Genomic DNA, 19458 nt, shown 5'->3' with positions numbered 1-19458 from the left:
AATAGAGGGTTTTATAAAGCTTTCAGACAGTTACATATAGTACGTTAGATTTCTCAGTACAGAAATAATCATGCAAGTACAATGTGTAAATCTGAGGATCTTGGCCTTTGGGATAGACTAATCGTCTTTTTTCACCATTTTCTGACATTTTATAGACCAAAGAACTAATTGATTAATCGAGACAATAATGGACAGATGAACCGACAATAAAAGAAATCAATAGCAGCCCTACTTCAAAATTTCTCAACTTTCTCTTTGCACCTTTTGAGCAATAACAGCTCGGGGTTCTTTTTAAGAGAAAATACATTGGATCCCAAATTTGACAAGCCTAGATCAGTTTAAACCTGGTGTGGATTGGACAAAGTGCTGTTTAATCACCTGTCATGGTGTTGCCTCCTTTGTACGGCAGGTTGGCAATGGCATCCAGCAGGGATGCTTTGGTCGGGTGGTCCTTCAGGTGCCACTCAGTCTTTGGGTCTCCACTGTACTGAGCCAGACCTGCAGAAAAGACAAGTAGTATCAAAAAAACACAGAGGAAGTAACAACAAACAAAATAAAACACAAAATGATGCCAAATATACAGGTTTACCAGCAAAAAACTGCAGCAAATAAATGAAAATAATACCATGCAATAACCTTCATTTGTCCAGTATCAACAGCAGCTGGCAGCAACAGTAACAGTAGTAGAATGAGTAGTTAGAAGTATATGTAAGTCAGCAATAATAGCAGTGGGAACACCCACAGCAGTATCAACAGTAGCTGTTAACACACTGACAGTAGTAGAATGAGGAAATGAGTAGAAGTGGTCGTACTAAATGATATCATATTCTAGATATTAAGGTCCTTGTATAAGTGTGAAATAAAAGGTAATAAGGCGCTCCTTATCAGATGCCTTTTAACATTAATGAGCCTATAAATGCATTAATAATAGCATCATAAACATGTTAATTGTTACATTCTTATCAAGACTTACTAGAACTTATATTTTCAAGTCAATAAGTTAATAAGTTGGTGATATATCGTAGGCAACTGGAGTTAATAAGTGCATAATAAAGAATGTATTAACCGTAGTGAGGCATTGTTCTTGCTACAGACCAAAAACGGCTAATAAATGTATAATAGAATATGTATTAATCTTGATAAAGCAACAAAAAGCTTAGTAAAGGTTTAATAATGACATAATAGGTAAGTTATGTAAGTTAAATTCAATGGAATGCCTTTGCTAAGAAACTTTTATGAACTTATCTTAAGCAGTCTATAAACAATAAACAATCTACTAATAATGATGTTAATTATGGTATTAACACTTAGAGTTTTATTAACGTTAATAAGCATCTTATAAAGACTAACAAGGGCTTTTACTACCCATTAACTAATGCTTATGATAAGGACCTTACTGTCAGGCCTTATCTTATTAGTATTGATAGTAGCAGTGGTAGTTGTAGTTGGCACAAGTGGAAAATTAGTAAAGATTTGACACTTCTATTAAGCTACATTTCAGAAGAAAATAGTACCTTTTACTCCACAACAGTAATTTTATTCAGTGGCTTTAAGTGTAACTCGAGGGTCACTGTCAACAATCCACAAGTGGCCCTAATGGCTCTGAAACTCCCCTCCAGTTAGTTAGAACTGAAGAAGCCTCTTGGAGGAGAGGTGACGCCTTCAAGAAACTGAAACAAGTCCAGTTGTCTACGATACAGAACTTAGAATGGTTTTAAGTATTACTTAGCTAATAGATCAAGACAACATGGGACAAACTCAGAAAACATATTAATAAATGAAGTTTAAACAACCCAACAACAGTATATGAAGTAAGTAGACCAGCTACAACATTAAAATACTGCAAAGAGATTAACACAGAAATATCCAACCTTTGGAAAAATTAAACAAATATTCAAAATGTCTTTTGTAACTGAATATTTTACTGCTTAAGACTTCTGCTTGATAAAAATGTTAAATACTGGACTCTTACATGTAAGGTTTTGAATTCTTATTTTACAACTTTAAGTTGTGCCAGAAGCATTGGTTAAAGTAGTAGATTTGTTAGTACCAAAAGTAGGAGCTTTAGTTCTTGAATTGAGCTGAACTGTTTCAGAGGCTATTGTTATTAGTAATAATGAGATAGCAGTACAGATAGGACAGGTAGTAATAGTGAGAGCAGTTGTAGTAATAGCTGAGGTCTGAATAGTAACAGTAGTAGGAATATTACCAATCTGGACTCTGTCAACGCTGATGTCGAACACGCTGACCATGCGAGCGATGAAGTTGCGGATGGTTTTGAAGTTGATGCGTCCGATGCTCCAGGAGCCATCGACCAGCAGCACGATGTCGGCCTGGGCTGCGGTCTTACACTGAGTGTCTGCAGGGAGATGGTGAGGAGGAGGAGGGGGGCAGTGAGCGAGACACCTGGTACACCACAGACACCCGCCACGAGTGTCCCATCAGATTTATATAAATTGTTTGAGGTGAATGTGTGTGAGAAAGTGTGGAAAAAGTGAGAGGAAACTTTGCAGGACACATCAGGGAAGAGAAGAATACATCCCAAACTCTGACAATCACAAGATGTTTATACAGCAGAGGTTTTACACAGCATTATGTAACACAAATAATTCACACTCATAACAAATTGTGTAACAGCTGTTGTTTCTGGATTAACTGCTCTCTTCTGGGCCTTTACTTTCTCTCTCTCTTCCAGCACAGCAAGTCATTTGGGATTTTACATCCAGCAGCAGATCAGCCTGTGGTCTTTTCTGGCTGACACAGAGGCTGAAACCTCCAGCAGCAGCAGTCAGCCTCTCTGACACTGTGATATATGAGGCCTCCTGTTCCAAATAGTTGCTGCGCATTCCTGCTCCAGGCACCTGTAGGGGTGAAAAATGGACGCGCGTCCTCTTTTTCGAGGACGACAAACTAGAAGTTTTTAAAAAGTGGCCCCTGTGTGTACAATTGAAAACAGGTTAGGAGACAATCGATTAAATGTTTTTGTTCTTTTTCAGCAGCCCGCAGAAACAGATGCTTGACGCTAAGAGGAACCGAGTCAGATGCCTGGCCCCAGTCTGTTTGAGTTATACCACCGCCAGTAAACAATATGCTCATGTGTCCCTCCGACATTCATTAATAAAAACAGATGTCATAAACAGAGGAAGCTTTAAGAGGCATCTAATATGCTGCAGACGACTGCTGGATCCAGTGTCTCTGAGTAAGAGTCTCAGCAAATAAATATCCAGCTTTGTCTGACTGTGAGTTATAAATCACTGGTGACCTGCAGAATCCTGCAGCAGTTATGACTTTTTTTTTTGTGCACTCAGGCTGACTGTCTTTTCAAAACCTAAAATGAAATTAAATAAAATGTTTCAGTCCAAAATCAAAAACACACACAAAACAAATGTGTCTACTGACAGTGTCAGCACAAGGTTAGCATTTTGTTTTTCATAAAACACCCTCTTAAGTGTTTCATGGCGGCTGACACGAATGACTTAGTTGACACAATGGTTTTCATCAGTTTTAAATCTATTATCTAACTTTCAAAACATAAAGACCGATAAGGGGTGCACAAAGAGCATCCAGGATCATTTGAGCAAAACTAGGTTTAATGTAATGTTGGAAAGCTTAGCGCTTAAGTTCATTCTTGACCTTGAAACTAGTAGCTAAAAAAAAAATTCCAAAGCATTTTCCAGAGCAACAAAAAGAATAATGAGCAGCTATTTTTCCTCAGAAGGGCTTAAGACTAACACCGTCACATCATCTTGGGGATGATAAAAAAATATTTTTGGGACAAACGGGGAGATCTTGCTTGGGAAAGGGATTTTTAAATGCATTTATGTAATTATTTCTTTACAAAGCACATATTCTCATGCTCTTACTATAGTTACTATAGAAAATCTAGAGAAATATGATGTGTTAAAACCAAAAAATTACTATCGGCGGGGGACACAGCCTATTATTTCCCGGATAAAGCTGCATTGTGGACAACAAATCCATGTTGAAATCCGTAGGAGGAGAGCTAGTTAGCTGTTAGCTGTTAGCAGCTGGTGAGCAGCAGAGTCCTGTGCTTCTAGAGCCAACAGAGCCAACAGAGCTAAAAGAGCTAACAGCTAACGACACAGCAGGACTGACAGTTTCTGTCAAACGTTAAACAGTGAGTTTACAGTAATTTAATGTACTTCAGGTGAGTACAGTTTTGAGGTAAAAGTACTTTAAATGTTAATACTTCTAGTTGTAGATAGATAACTGTAGATGATGATAACAAAGTAAAGAAAGAACGTCTTGATTTTGGGACAGTTTCCATTCACTGCGGGACGGTTAAAATAGTTTTTTCGGGATGGTTTCAACAAATCTGTCTCCATGACAACTGAGCAAATTCCACTTGTTGATGAAGGTCACAGGATTTGGCTGAAAGCAGGAAAAAGCTACTAAGTGGATTTTGACTTGGGACTGTTTTTGGATTAACTCTTTTTTTCAATCAGATAAATAAGAATTTGTTCATAATAACAGTTTAAATAGAAAATAACCTAAAGAGATTTTGAATGAAAAGGGTGTCATTGCAGAGCAGATGCTCAATATCATATCTGTAAAATGATGCCCTTGGCACTCAACCCTTACAATATAAATTCAGTAGCCAGTAGTCTTATTAGGCAGAAATCTATGGAAGATATGGAAGTCAAAGTTTTAACTTTCTCCTTCTTTAATCCATTTCAACATCATTTTGGGTCTAAAAACTTAAAATAAAATAAATATAAAAAGTGAGCGTGTGGCAAACTAACTAGGCTAAAATCATGTCGAATTTTAACATTCAATGGTGGTTAACTCAAAAATTCCAAAAACACGACCTGATTCCAGAAAATGTACAGTGACTTGATAAAACATTGTTGGAAGTAGAATTCTTTCACTGCCCTGTCAAGCTTGTCATACTTTGTTTAAAGAAGAAAATTTAAAAAGGAATAACGCATTTTATGACGTGTAAAAAATAACATTCCTACAGCGTTTGAAGGACACATTGAAGCGGCTCGGCCAGACCATATGGACCTGTCAGAAAGTCTGGACTAAAGCCGCCACTAAGCAGGCTGCCATGTGAGAGCTGCAGCTTAATATACGAGGATCTCTGAGTGGAACCTCAGTGGAACATCCTGGCCAGTTCCCCACTCGGTGGGCAGTCGGTCACCGTGTCTGCTCCCCATTACAGCAGGAATTTCTGCCCAGGGTCAGCACCTCCTCGGGGGTCTTGTGAGAAGCATAACATTTTCCTAACTGCGTACAAAAAAGCTCTGGAACATAAAAAGGTCTGTAATTGCAAGCAGAGCCCTTTTCTTCGAACAACATAAAAATGGGAAATATCTACTTTTGCAAGACTAAATAAACATTTGGGCAGCAGATACTAAGATCTGAGTAACTCATCTGGGAGCTGATGAAGATACATGTTGTTTGTGTCACCATTAAAGGTCAACACATCAGGGGGTGGTTGCTCACACACTGGCACATTTGCAGCATGTGCGGCTGTCAGGGAATGTGTCCAACTGGGCAATTTATAAATTTTAATGTCAACACTTCAGCATGTCTGTTAAAAGGCGCGTCATTTAGCTCCAGATCAGACTTCAAATGAGATATGAGGGAGGCGATGCAAGCCAAGCAGTTCAAAATAATTTACACTAATCATAATCATCTGCGCCCAATTTCGGTCAAAGAGACAGTGATAATAATTCCCCTCGACAACAAATAATTCAATGTTCTGGCACTAATCAGGGCGGCACTTCCAAGTCAGACCACTCCTGTTCTGAAATGAATTTGATCAGAGGGCGTCTGGTCTGCAGACCTGCTCTTTAGGGCTGCTAATGGAGTATTTGGAGTGTGGTGGAGTTTTTACCAATAGAAATAGGCGGATCACTGTAAGCAATCTCAGTGAGGGTCGTCTTCTCCTCTCCTGCCAGTGGCATACTCTCCCCTCCTTCAAACATCCCAAACACGGCAACTGAGTACTTTGTTCCTGCCCTGAGGGGAAAAGAAAAGGACATAAACTTACATCAGTCTTTCACAATCTTAATTAGAAGACTTTAATGCCAACATTTAAAAAAACAGATGGTCTTTCAAATGACTAAACCTATTAAAGCAGGTAGGCGTATAAAACTGTAGGTAATGATTTTTCAGCATCAAGCTGCACTAGAGCAAAGTGTAAAGTGTGTTTGTTTTATGTAGAACAGCTGCGTAAAAACATTCTATGTTGTCCTTATTTCAGACATAATGGACTTAATGGTTTTTAACAATTTCAATTGTTGTATACATTTGATATCATTATGTCAACACCATTCAGCAAGTTGCAAACTAGATGATTGTTACGTTAACTTGAAAAGACTAAAAGTTTTGAGTGAAATGTACGTATGATGGCTACCTTAGCAAGATCTGTTTGTAGAGGATTTTTGGGTTTTACAAAGTGGTTGGTATGACATTCCTATGTGACTGATAGATGTGTTTTACATTTTCAGACAGATTGTCATCAGGCTGCTATTCGGTGATGGCAGGGAAATGGTAGGTGGTTACCAGGTGTAAGCCCTCCTTGACGTCATCCATTGGATTGTTGACTACAGTTTGGAAGCATCTAGTGGCATTACAGCAGTGGCATTCTTGTTTTTTTTTTGAGGCAGAGGAGACCATATTTAGATGAGATAACAGATCTCAAGTCCACAGAAAAAGCGACAGGCTTTGAAGTCAATGTGACATAGTGGCCAAACTATGTCATTTTAAAAATCACATGATGCCCACTTGTCCAATAAGCTTAGAAATAAGAGACTGTAAAACAGCTGAAGAAATCAGCATTTGATCCAGTCGGTCCCATAACACTAGGAAAGTTTGGAGGAGCCGCACCATTAAAGTGTTTTTCCGTTAGCCAAATTAGCCTAGGGCTTAACCAGAAGCTAGCCAGTCACCCAGCGGAAGTCTATAGTGCACACACTCTATGGAACAAAAAGATCCAGGTCACTTTACACCCAGAACGTCAAACTTTTTTGGCTTCATGTGCCACTGAGCAGCTTTCCTACTAATGAACAGAGCTCCGGCTCAGACGCTGTGTCCAGATTTCCCTTATTAAGATCCATGGTGGAGCTGGGGAGGCTATCCTGATTGTGGTAGTTACTTGTCAATCACAAAGTAGCCATGCCCTGAAGCATAATCTGCTTTATCATCTGTTTTACTCTAAATGGGACCATAACTTGAGTGAACATCATGCTGTGTTGAAGAAGAAACTGCTTTCTGAGGTAATAAATCAAGTGAGAAGTAGGGTCTTTATTTCATAAGCTTACATTCAATCAGACTTTATTTTGAAACCACTTGTCACCACCTGCTGGCCATTCGAAAGAATGCAGGTTTAAGGCACTTCTGCATTGGCTTCACTTATCAGACCTCCGTCCATATACAGTCAATGGTGATGACCAGAGTGTGTGCTATATGTTTTCTGTGACGTTCAAAGTGGTTGCTAAAGTCGTACCACCATTGACGAGGGCACTACTACTACAGATGGTTGATCTTCTTTATCATCTAATATTTATTGTTTCCCTGTATGGTAGACTCTATAATCAAGGAATGAATCCCTCAGAACAAACAAATATCTTACAGTTATGGAAGCTTACCTGAGTTCCTCTAGAACGACTGTGCTATCATAGGGACCAACGAGGAGTTCCCCGAGGTCAATATCATTCCCTGAGGGGTGAAATGTCACTTTGTAGCCCCTGACATCTCCGGGTGCTGGATCCCAGGAGACTCTGAAACTGTTTTTGGTGGGCTCTGAGGTCTGGAGGTTTCTGGGAGCCTTGTAGGGCGACACTGAAATAGAAGAACCCGCCAGAACTTCAGGACAAACTCGTGAGGAATAAAGTTTAACACTACTCCAACTTTTGGCAAAGGTTTTGAAGATCAGCCACACCACATTCAAGCCAGTTTGTCATTAGTCCATAATACAATACCTTGAACCCGGTGTCACTCGTTAAAAAGCCCAGTGTCATGCTGTGTGTTAGTAATGGTAGCGTGTGATTGAGCATATGTTTAACCGTGATTTTAGTGTTCTGGTGAAAAAACACTGCTTCTCTGCAGCGCAGCAGCACCTGTAGTGTGAAAATAGTCATCTTAACAAGTCGTTTAAACTTGAAATCAGTCATAAATCTTATTTTTGGTGGAACAAGGAAAAAATCTGCCACTTGGATGACAAAATCCCATTTGTTTCCAAGGCAGCATGACATGTTAATGTTTCTCTTGAAACAAGCAGCGAAATTGTCAAATCTGCCATTTTTCTTCATTTGTTTGGCAAATACTGACATGTAATAAGAGAATGTCCTGGAAGCCAGTTAAGATAGAGTCCTTATCCTTGATTGTAATGGGATAGTTTGATTTCGGGGTTCACATAAAGTCAAATATGTCCTGTTGGTCAGCTAAATAAGTGGAGGTCAATGGCATAAAATGTCTTTGCATTTATCAAAAACATGGACATTCATAAACTTCACTTTTCCCAGTTTGTCTTGTACATATTGTGACATTATTAACCAACCATTTCTGTATGTGTTTCTGATCATTTTGACAATTATTTTGATAATAAACTGAAGATTGTCTTAGATAATGGTTAGCAATGTTAGCTTGTCACTAGATGGAGCACCAACGTTGCTATATGCCTGATTTTCAGAGCTTAGCTAACGCTATGGCTGTTTTTTGATTGAAGAGCTGCCAAGAATGAACATGATTGATGTACACTTCTGTGGGAAAGTGAGCAGGAAAGCTTCAACCTCATTGCTAATAAACTTGATGGTGCTTTTCTTCATTTTGAAATAAATAATAGTATTTACCATTTGGTTTTGTATGTTCTTAGCAATTTTGATCACTGATAATCACCTCATTAGCAAGTTAGCCAGTCAGCTGGCTTAGATTACTACTAAAATGAAGAAAAGCACCATCAAGTTTATGAGCAACGAGCATTACTGCTCAGGAGAATATGTCTATTGATTTAATTTTTGGCAGCTCTTTCAAGCTCTACAAGTATAAAAAACAAGTTATAGCGACCAAACGTTAGCTAAGTTACTAGTTCACATCTCTTACCATCTACTCAGACACAGGTGATCATAAAAAATAATCAGAAGCAATATATACAAAAATGTGCAGTAAATACTATTAACATTATGACAAAACTTATTGTGAAAAGTGAAGTAACTAACAAAGCAAGTAGAGAATAGCAGCATAGCCCAAATGCCAAAGCTAATGCTTAAACATTTTTAATTTCATACGTAAATTTTAACCTCCAGTCTGTCAGGCCAATCAGACACCCTAAAACTCTGTGGATGGGATCCATACCTCAGCAGCAGATTTTCAAATTTCGTTCCACCAATAATAATGTTTGCAAAATGACCTCAGGTTTAAACATCATAGTTAAGATGGACATGTCTCTGCAGTGTACTGTCTGTCATAGGGTTGAATTATGGACCAACGTACGTGTCGTTCCTACTCCTTGCCTTGCTTTTCCTTCCCTGCGCTTGTAGATTGGGTGAACGGTGATGTTGTAAGTGGTTTTGGGCTGTAGGCGCATCATGGTGGTGGAAATGGATGTCCCGGGGATCTTCAGGGCCACTTCTTTCCCTCCAGCACTGGGAACGTATTTCAGCCGGTAGTGGCTCACTTTGCCTGGCGCTGGCGTCCACGTGACTTTCATGGTATGCTCAGTTTCGTCCGACACGGTCAACTGTTTACCAGCAGGAGAGGCTGAAAACAAAAAATAAATACTCAATATCAGATCAATATTTAGTGTCTTTTAAATCTACTTTTAAATCTAGTATTTTCATTGTTAGATACTGCCAGATGTACTTTTTCAAGGGCAGAAACAGGATTTATACTTAAAGGGAACTTTTATGTCGTTGATTCTGGCAGCCCCTGTGGACAAAAGCAGTATGAGCACCACCACCTCCTGTTATAAAGATCTTAATCTGGCTAGCGTGTGCATTTGGTTTCAAAGTGAGTGACAGAAAGAAGCAAAATATTTTTCATACTATTTTTCTGTAGTATTACTGTTCATAGGATGGATGACAAAGTGGTAATGTATCTATTTGTGGCTATGTAAGATTAATAATTGTAATATGAGGATGGTGAAACAAAACTTTGTTTTAGTGTCGTTCATACGCCTAAGTTAGCCTATCTGTAGCGTACAGCTTACATATGTGGTTGCTCTGTAATAGTGATTTTGTTGAGGAAGCTGAAGTTATCACTATTTCCTAGTAATGTTATTATTTTGTGGGGAATCCAACCCGATGACAGGCTTAAAGAATAACGATAAGAACCAAACTGTTCCTACTACTATCAAATCTCCTTCAACAGACCATATTTTATCAGTTTTTATGTTCTGTATGTGCAGGACTACACTGTACAAACTTCTGGTGGCTACTTCACAGCCATAAAAAATGCCCTTATTTTTCATCTCAACCCTAAAAACAATCATATTTCCTTCTTTCTCTCCAGGCAAATTGTGGTTTCCTTTATATTCCATTCATAATCATTATGAATTCATAACTGCAAGCTTAAATGTTGAGTAAGACCATGAGCTTCATGCCAAAACTAATTGGTTATGAATTAGGCATTCACCCAGAAATGATCAATTTGTAGGAAATGCTAACCACATTTTCCTTTTCCCCTCAAACAACAAGAGGCCTGTAAAATGAAATTAACTTATTCCGATGATTCTGCAAGTGATTAAGAAAACTTTGCAAGGGAATAATTTGTATATTTAATGATCCCAAGGAAAGTTTTTCAGCCTACTTGATTTGACTCTGGAGGATTTTTATTGTTGGAAAAAAACGGCATCCAACTTCTCAATGTGTTGATAGGTTTGAACAAATCTGTGAAGCTGGAGATGTAGTCGTTCTGCTGGAAAGATGCACAGAGGAACAATATGTACTGAAATGTGCTCCTTTGTCTACATGCTGCTTTGTTTTGGGTGTCCTGTTTGTGTCGGTTAGGACAGTTTAATTTCCCAAGTGTGCATATAGAATGACAAATGTGTTGACACTTTTAGAGTTTGCTTTGTCTCTGATGCAATACGTCAGACTGCAGTTCTCAGTGTGTCACTCACGGGACACACACGTCGTACCAGTATCCCCCTCAGACATGAGTCGTATTATTAAAGAGAGCGTATCACAGCAAATCTGTCACCACTTTGGTTTTTCGCTGCACAGAACAGTTTGAAAAGAATCTGAAATTAATGTTGTAAATTAAAATTAGACAATGTCCATGAACTAGAAGCAGAAACCTGTTGGAGAGAGCCAACTGTATGATTAGGCGAGCTCTGAAATTCCTTTTGTTTTAGTGATAAAAGGATGTTTTTAATTTACTTTGACTTGTATTCACGTGGCAGACTGCCCTGTAATCAAAATACAGTATTTTCTGCCAAATGTGTACACTGAGACTACAGTGAAATTTCCAAAACTTCCCTGTGAGGGTTCATAACTTGACCACTGATTTTTAAACACCTGAATTAACCCTTCCTGGGTGGCAGAGTTGATCCAAAAGCAACTCATCTCTGCACCCTTGAAAAGGTTATTTTAACCCAAACCATGATTTTTTTCTCTTTTCTGCCATTCTTAATTCCACAATTGTCAGAGGAACAGAAACAGGAGTCTAATGTGTGTAAATCCAATCATATTGCAATCTTTTGCCTGCTGATTAGGTAGAGTTAACGTGCTAGCTCTTTGTAACCCAGGTTTTGAAAAGTGCAATGGAGTCTTACTTATCACTTGTTCAGTAATTCAACCAATTATTTTATTCTCCAGAGCTCATTCAGTGTCTTACCATCTGTGGTTTCCTGTCCAGTGAGTGGGCTGCTGTCTTTGTGACCGTAAGCAGCGATGACAGAAACTTGGTAGAGCGTCTCCGGAGTCAGACCTTCCAGCACCGTGTTGGTGACATCTCCTGGCACCGTTTTCTCTCCAGCCTCCTCAGAGAACAGCGACTTCCAACGAACCTGATACATCTTCACGTTCCCCGGTGCTGCCGTCCAGGATGCAGCAAAGCTGGTGTCGGTCACGTCACTGGTGACCAGATTTTTAGGTGGGCCCACCTCTGAAAACAACAAGCAAAGGTACGGATTATTATCAGTTTCTGTATTTTAATGAGAAGTATAACACACAGGAACATATCCTGCATACAAATGGTATTTAGATTTTGGACGAAATTTCTAAATGATAACTCCCTGATTCTGAGCACAACAGCACCCCCCAACCCCAAAAATGTCCTTCACGATCACAACAGATGTTTTGAAACTCAACTGTGAGCAACTTTTATATTGTTTAAAGTCATACTTGCTGTGTTGCTCTGTTCTTTCCAGTATTTAATAGTTTCTTTTTAAATCCATCTTCTCTGTAAAACAAAGGAACCATTTGGATGTGCTGGCACATCTGAATATTTTCTAAAATGGAAACTATTAAAGGGCCATTGAGTGGACAGAAGAGTTGAACAACTCACCACAGTTATAAAGGGCAGAGACGACTGGAGAAACACATGTGATTTTTTTAATACTTCTGAGGATTATTTTAAGACATTTCTGCTTCATTAGAGAGCGTTGGGTTACAGGCAACATGGGAGAGGAAAGACATGAAACATGTCAGGAACCAGATGAACTTAAAATGTCCACAGAGCCAGTGGGATAACAAGGGAAGAAATCTCTTCATTGTTTAATGGACATCTTTACTCCATCAAGTCAGTGCCTCTTTAGAAACCTTCAGTATCCTGATGACCCTCTGACTCTGCAGTTCATAACTTGGGTCTGTATTTGTATGGCTGTCACTGTCATTTCAAGTTGAACTCAGACATTAACTGTGATTGATGTTAAAAATGGACAGTTTGGGTAATATTTCTACCATTCACCTACAGTTTTTCCTCCAGATAGATTTGTCTAACTTGAGGTATGTTTAGAATTTGTCTCATCTACTGCTCATTTCTCTTGCCCTGTTGGATTTCTCTTTCAGCAATGTCGCAGCATTCATAAATCTCAGCAAGAAACTTTTAACAATTACCAAACTATAAAAAAATAAAATCCATGTTGTAATAAAGTAGGATTATCGTTTAAAAATCTTTCAAATGAAGTTCTAACTTGCCGTGTTCCCATCTAATTGTCAAACACATTTTAGAAATGCCTCAAATAAAGAAAACAAAAAGAAAATGCTGTTTTGGAGCAAATAAACAAAGCTACACAAAGCCTAGTTTTAAAAGAAGTTAACAGTATAGGCTATGTTAAGGATTGCTGTGATAAACAGAGTAGAAGAAGTAGAGGTCGAGAAACAAGAAACAAAACCAGTTGTTTGCCAACCACCAATAAATAAAGGAATTATTTCCAGCTAGGCAGGTTGTAATCATTCTTTCATGCCAGCTTCTTCTTCTTCTTCTCTAAGAGCGGAAACAGCTGAACACACGATAAATGTTCGCTGCATCAGAACGTAATTGAAAAGGTGTTTCCATCTCCAATTAAGCGCATTTACTCCTTTTTGAAAAAGGCAAAACCACTTCACCTGTAATTGAGGACATTTTTCAAATTTTGCTATTCGCATCAACCGTTTCAAATGCTATATTTCACAATTTGCATAAATTATGTTAAAATATGTTTGATGGTAAGTGCTATCTCTGAACCTAATCTCAATTCAATCCTTAACATAAACAATTGTTTACTAAATTTTAACCTGCAATTGTTGGTTTTGCCTTGATAGCATTGTGATCCTCAACAAGATTAGACCGACTCAACATTTGACTGGCTGTGTATGTGCATGGTGCCCAGAGAGTGTTTAGTAGGATTTTTGGTGACTCGCTCATGTTTCCTTTAGTATTAGAATCAGGCCAAAATTTCAGGCTGCACAAAAGTAACTGATGGCATTTATATATTCCTCAGACAATGAGCCCTTTGGATTTTCGAATGTCACACCACTGCTTTCTTTTGCACCACCCACAGGAAAAGAGGGGGAACATTACAAACAAGATGAATGCTTCCCGGAGGGTGAACCCTTTTGATTTTAACGACTCATTGACGTTTCCCTGACCCTCCTGGAGGAACTAGCTCCAGTGGCTCCAGCGTTGAGGCTCTAAGAACAATCTTCAGTATGAAGCATCTTAGTAGCTGAATGGTTGTGGTGCATGCCGCATGCCCTTCGCGCCCCTATTTCCTCTCTGCCTCTGCTGTCTAATAAAGGCAAAAAAGCCTTTATTAGATCTTCAGTATTTTGTTTTTACCATCTTGGAGCTTGGCTTAAGACCCTGGTTTCCTTCCAATCCTGTAACCTGAAGACATGGTAACCACTTTAAAAGACAAGTTGATAAATTAAAAATAATGATAAAAGCAGGTAAAACAAATGGGAATAACATTCCAATCCCATTCAAACTTGTTTAAAACATCCAGTTATAATACACCAGTATGTTCCTTTTGTTTGTGCAGGTTGAGTAACTGCTGGTTCTGGCAGGAAATACTAGGAAACACTGTCACCACTAATTTAACTCAAAGTTAAACTCTAACATAAAACAGGTCTAACTTTAACCCATAAAAATGAACCCTAAATTCAAACTTTGTTGAGGTGACAAAATGACATCGCCTTTTCAAAATATGCTTACGCCAAACTGGTTCATGTACAGATGATAAATCAAGAATATACATACAAACACACACACACACACACACACACACACACACACACACACACAGTACTTAAGTGTTTTCAGAGGCTCTCATGACCTTAACTGAACCACTGAGGTCAGCAGCACACAGAAGCCAAAGCTCTTATAGATTTGTTTATCCAGTGAGACCAAATCGAATTCCCACCACCAGCAGCTCATGTTGCTACGAGCAGACATACGATCACTTTCCTATAAAGACAGAGCAGCACGCTGGAAATATTTATGAATGATGGCGGAGGAGAAGGAAGAGGGAGAACTAATACCAAATTATAATCCATTTTTAGTTTATAGGAGGTGACATTGTGCACAGGGGAGGAGCTGGAAAGACTGAGAGTCCAAGTTTACACAGTGTGCTAATTATCAGAGAATATCAGATCCAGCTCTATAATCAAGAGACTGAGCATGAAATAAATCACATGCAAGCTTTTGCTGATTGATAAAGATCTTAAGAGAGAGGAAAAAATAGAAAACACCAGGCTCTCCAAGTGTTTATAGTCAGAGAAATTGTTTCTGATCTGGATTCAAAACAACAAAATTCAGGATGCCTTATTAAAAAAAATGTCTTTGTGCACACTGATGAGGCCAGAAAGTCAAAACGTGTGTATCTCTGAGCTGAACATTTTTTTTCTGGCCAAAAATACATGAAAGGATGAGCAGTATGGAAAACTCTGCTCGTGAATTAAGTTTTACAACAAGTTGACAACCATCACTACAGAGATACTGAGCTTAAAAATATCTGACGAGGTTTTTAATTTGACAGGCTGTGTCTAATTTCGAGTATTTCTGCGAAGAAAAACACATCAACTCCATGTGACTTCCAGTCTTGGATGGATTGTCCTTTGCTTCATTAATGTAGATCTATTAGTTTATTTTTGTCTGTCTGTTCACATGTGCTGCTCAGTCATTGTCTCTCACTCTTCACTGCACAGACGCCACTGCAGCCACCATTAGCAGGGAGCTGCTGCCATTTTTTATCTGCTTCAAGGAGCGCTGTCTCTCAAAGCTGGAAGCCGCGTCTGGAGGCTTTCAAGAATAACAGCCGCAGACAGAAATCAGATGGAGCAGCAATGGAATATCTGGCGCTCTGCAGACGCCTGTTTTTCCACAAATCATCATGAAGTAAATCTGAACAAAACCGCAGGAAATTTAATGCACTGAAGATATTTCCACTGATCTGCGTGTATCCCTCATCTATCCATCTATTCATCTATCCAAATCTGTATCTATCTATATAATGCATTCAATTTAAAACTATAATCTTGTTTTCATCTTTTCCTATGTATCTATCTTTCTATCTATCTGTGTATTTATAATGTGTAGTTATTACTGTTTTCATTTCTGGAGATGTTTTCTGACATTGTGTTCTTTCATCCAAAACTATTTGGTATAAAACTACTAAATATGTTATAACTGGTAGTGTTTTGAGAATATATCAAGGCAATGGAGCCCTAAAGGGAAATATGAACATCCATGATAACTGGGCAAACTTGTGATGGAATTAATTGGTCAACAAATTTCATAAAGTTTTAGGCTCCATGATTTTTCTCCATTATCACACTAAAATATGAAGGTGAACTTTAAATCTGGTTTAAAATAGTTAATATATTGTAAGTACAGAACCAAAAGTTGAGCTGTAGATCTACAAACTTTTGTCTAGAGTAAGTTGGTTTCTGAACTCGATTTAGCATTACAGCCGTCGCCATCTTTGTGCCAGAAGTGATCATATTTGGACAGGAGCATGGAGCTGGGGAGGATATCCTGATTGCATTCTGACTGAGAACCGGAGGACACACTGTGGTAGCCACGCCCCAAAGCATACCCTGCTTTATCATCTATTTTACTCTAAATGTGACCATAATATACAAAATGAACATCATGCTGTTTTGAAGAAGACTTGAAACTCGAGATTGAGACCATAAACGTATGACCGAAGTACAGGTCAGAGCTGCCTTCTTTATGCTTTCTTAAAGATTTCCTATGTCAGTCTCTAAGCAGCTGAGTCTCGTGTGCTCTCTGACACAATGTTGGAGGGGAAGACTTTGTCTGGGACTCCCTGCTGCTGAAGCCTTACAATCACAGTGGAAAGTCTCTTGGCTTATTAGTTAGTGTAAACTTGGCCACTCGACATGTTCCATCCACCGTCAGACATTTAAAGCACCTTGACATGCAGAAAAAGACTGCAGTCTTCGTACGGGTTGCCCAGATGTGGGGAAAGAGAAATCACTATGATCACTCTGGCAGTGTTGTTGGTGCTACTCCGCATGAGAAATCCTGTCCAGCTCAATGAGCAAGGCAGTAATACTGCCAGAGTCTGATGTTCGATTTTGCCCCCCTAATTTATTTGAATGTGACAACAGCATTGGCAAGGTCATCCAAAAAGTTTATAGCGCTGGCTCATAGCCAATGTGATAACTTTCCAGATTTGTAAAATCCTGTCTCAGAATATTATAAAACACTGTGAGGTATTTTTTTATATATATATATATCTGAAAAGTCCTCACACTTGTGGATCTACCTCTCAGACCAGCCCTCTTGGATCATCATCAGTAGCAGAAACAACACATCTACACCAAATAATGCCCCGGTGATGTTTAAGCACAAAGTTGTTTTCGGTCTAAACGTCCACTAACAGTGTCTGACACCTCCTATGCAACAGAGGGTTACATACAACTTTTTTGTAACTGTCTAAAAATGGACAATCCAGCAATCATGTCTACTTCTTGACGCGATTAGTCAGATGTATGAAGGTGAGAAAGTGCAAAGAGATAAGCAGTTTGTTTGAAGCATACTGACACATTTCAGGGTATGTGTGGGGATCAAGAACCAGTTCTGTGAAATGAATTTCAAATTTAGCATTTTACAGTAATCCACCTACTTAGCGTTGCACTCCTACAGCATTGTCAGACTTGCGATGGACAATTTTTAATTCCTCCGATCTTCCTCGTCGAAACCTGGCACCTACATTACCCACAAGGCAACTCAGTCACTGACAGTTCAATCAGGATATTCAGTGTGTTATGCTAGTAGTGGCTAATGTAGCCTGTAGCATAGATGAGGAGTCGCTACAGGTCTGGTCAGCTCACTTCTTTCCCACTCCACACCAAAACACTTTGTGAAAAATAAGTGGAGTTCCCTTTTAAGAATTATGCTTTTAAATTACATTAATTGATTTTTAAAAAACAACTCAAGTTGAAGCATTTTCCACAGCAGTAAAAGATGTAACTGTGCCCCCAGTTGTTGTTTTAATAACCCCAGAATCAACTTCTGTTAGGCCTTTCAATCAGGAGAAAACAAGCTGAAATCTAAAAGATTCAACTTAAGACGATGTATATTAATGTTTTCTTAATTTGACTGTTTTTACCAAAGAGCACCACAAAAGTGGGGAGCCTTCAGATCAATGGATTAAAGGTTCATTCATCATAGATCAAGATGAAACATTTAAAAGAAATATAACTGAAGTATTTCACAGATTTTGTTTCATTACTCCGTAGCATCATAGGGAAATCTCTGTTCGCAGCCAGTCTGTATAGCACCCCACAGGACCATTTTCCCTGGGTAATTCTTTTCACCTTCATGTGCAAATTGATGAGATAAAATTTCATTCTTTGGCTAAAAATATATGATCGCTCTTTCATCACGACTCCAAACTGGGAACTAAACCAGACAGAATCGCCACAGGGATATTGAGCAAAGCCTGATTTTAGCCAGAATCTGCAGCTTTCTGGTCAATGGAAAAAAAAATCATCATATGTTCAGAAAAGCAGTCCAAGTGTCGATTTAACTCCCTGAAGCAGGTGAGAAAAGTTAATACAGGTGAAAACTGCAAAAAACGTATCGTCTGTCATTTGGACAGGCTGGAACAAGCAACCCTACTTTTCTAAATTCAGACAAACATCGCTGGTTTTAAGGATATCCATGTATTTTTAGATTGTTGAGGTTTCAGTTTAATGGACACTTGGATTATAAGAGTCACCCGAGTTTAAAGGACGACATAAAGCTCACGAAAATGAAAAACAAGACACAAATTTGTTTGGAAAACCTCCCCAAAGACACCTCATCATTCTTATTTTGCAACTTTTTATTTCATTCACACTTGGCTTGAAAGTTTTTTAGCTTCTTGGCACCACAGAAGCCAAATTAATTGTATAATTTAATTAATTTCAAAGATGCATCATCATTGTCTTGATTCCTGAATTGTCCCCTTGTCGCAACAGTTTTGAAAGTATCGTGCTGTACTGGGTGTACAATCAGGAAGTCCTGGTTAATGTCAAGTTTTTGGTTTCCTTCCAAATGAGTGTTAAAAGCGAAGGACTGAAAAAGGCCAAAAGCAGCTGTAGTGCCTTTATATATCAGCTGAGGACAGGTTTACAGAGATGGAGCACATTTATATAAATGTCATTTGACTTTATCCTGGCATCTACTGTGCCGATGTTTGAACAAATTAAGACAAACAAAGTCTCTCTGCAGCATTTAAACAGTAGTTTGAGCGACGACGTGAACTACAGTTGATATATCACAGAAAACATCGTAACCTGCTGAATTTTGGCATCAAGCATAGTTTTCCATTTTAGCTCTCATTTGCTCATAAACAGAAACCTCTTGCGCACAAACGAAGCCCTCATGAACCTTAACATGAGCTCTTACTGTACAATAAGAGCTTTTACAATGAGAAGGAGTGAGCTCACTGGTTTTAATGTGGGTACAGTATCAATGCAGCAGTTTTCCACTGCAGTTCTGAGCAGGTTTAACCCTACATGCGAGGGAAATAAAGGTAATGAGGAAACTCCTGCC

General features: G+C 38.7%; 1 protein-coding gene across 1 annotated transcript in view; it reads right to left on the bottom strand.

Moving 5' to 3' along the window:
• col12a1b (collagen, type XII, alpha 1b) overlaps nt 1-19458 on the bottom strand; it is a 154877-nt gene that overhangs the window by 107614 nt on the left and 27805 nt on the right. Inside the window, exons 13-18 of the mRNA XM_073492726.1 lie at nt 11803-12072; nt 9460-9726; nt 7617-7809; nt 5861-5985; nt 2210-2359; nt 379-498 (exon numbers count right to left, since the gene is read on the bottom strand). Of these exons, the coding sequence (XP_073348827.1) occupies nt 379-498; nt 2210-2359; nt 5861-5985; nt 7617-7809; nt 9460-9726; nt 11803-12072 (1125 nt within the window). The remainder of the gene's footprint in view (nt 1-378; nt 499-2209; nt 2360-5860; nt 5986-7616; nt 7810-9459; nt 9727-11802; nt 12073-19458) is intronic.

This window comes from Pagrus major, chromosome 22, assembly GCF_040436345.1.
Source record: "Pagrus major chromosome 22, Pma_NU_1.0".
NCBI classification, from domain to species: domain Eukaryota; kingdom Metazoa; phylum Chordata; class Actinopteri; order Spariformes; family Sparidae; genus Pagrus; species Pagrus major.
The sequence above is the reverse complement of the archived record's forward strand: the minus strand, read 5'-3'. Positions and strand labels throughout refer to the sequence as shown.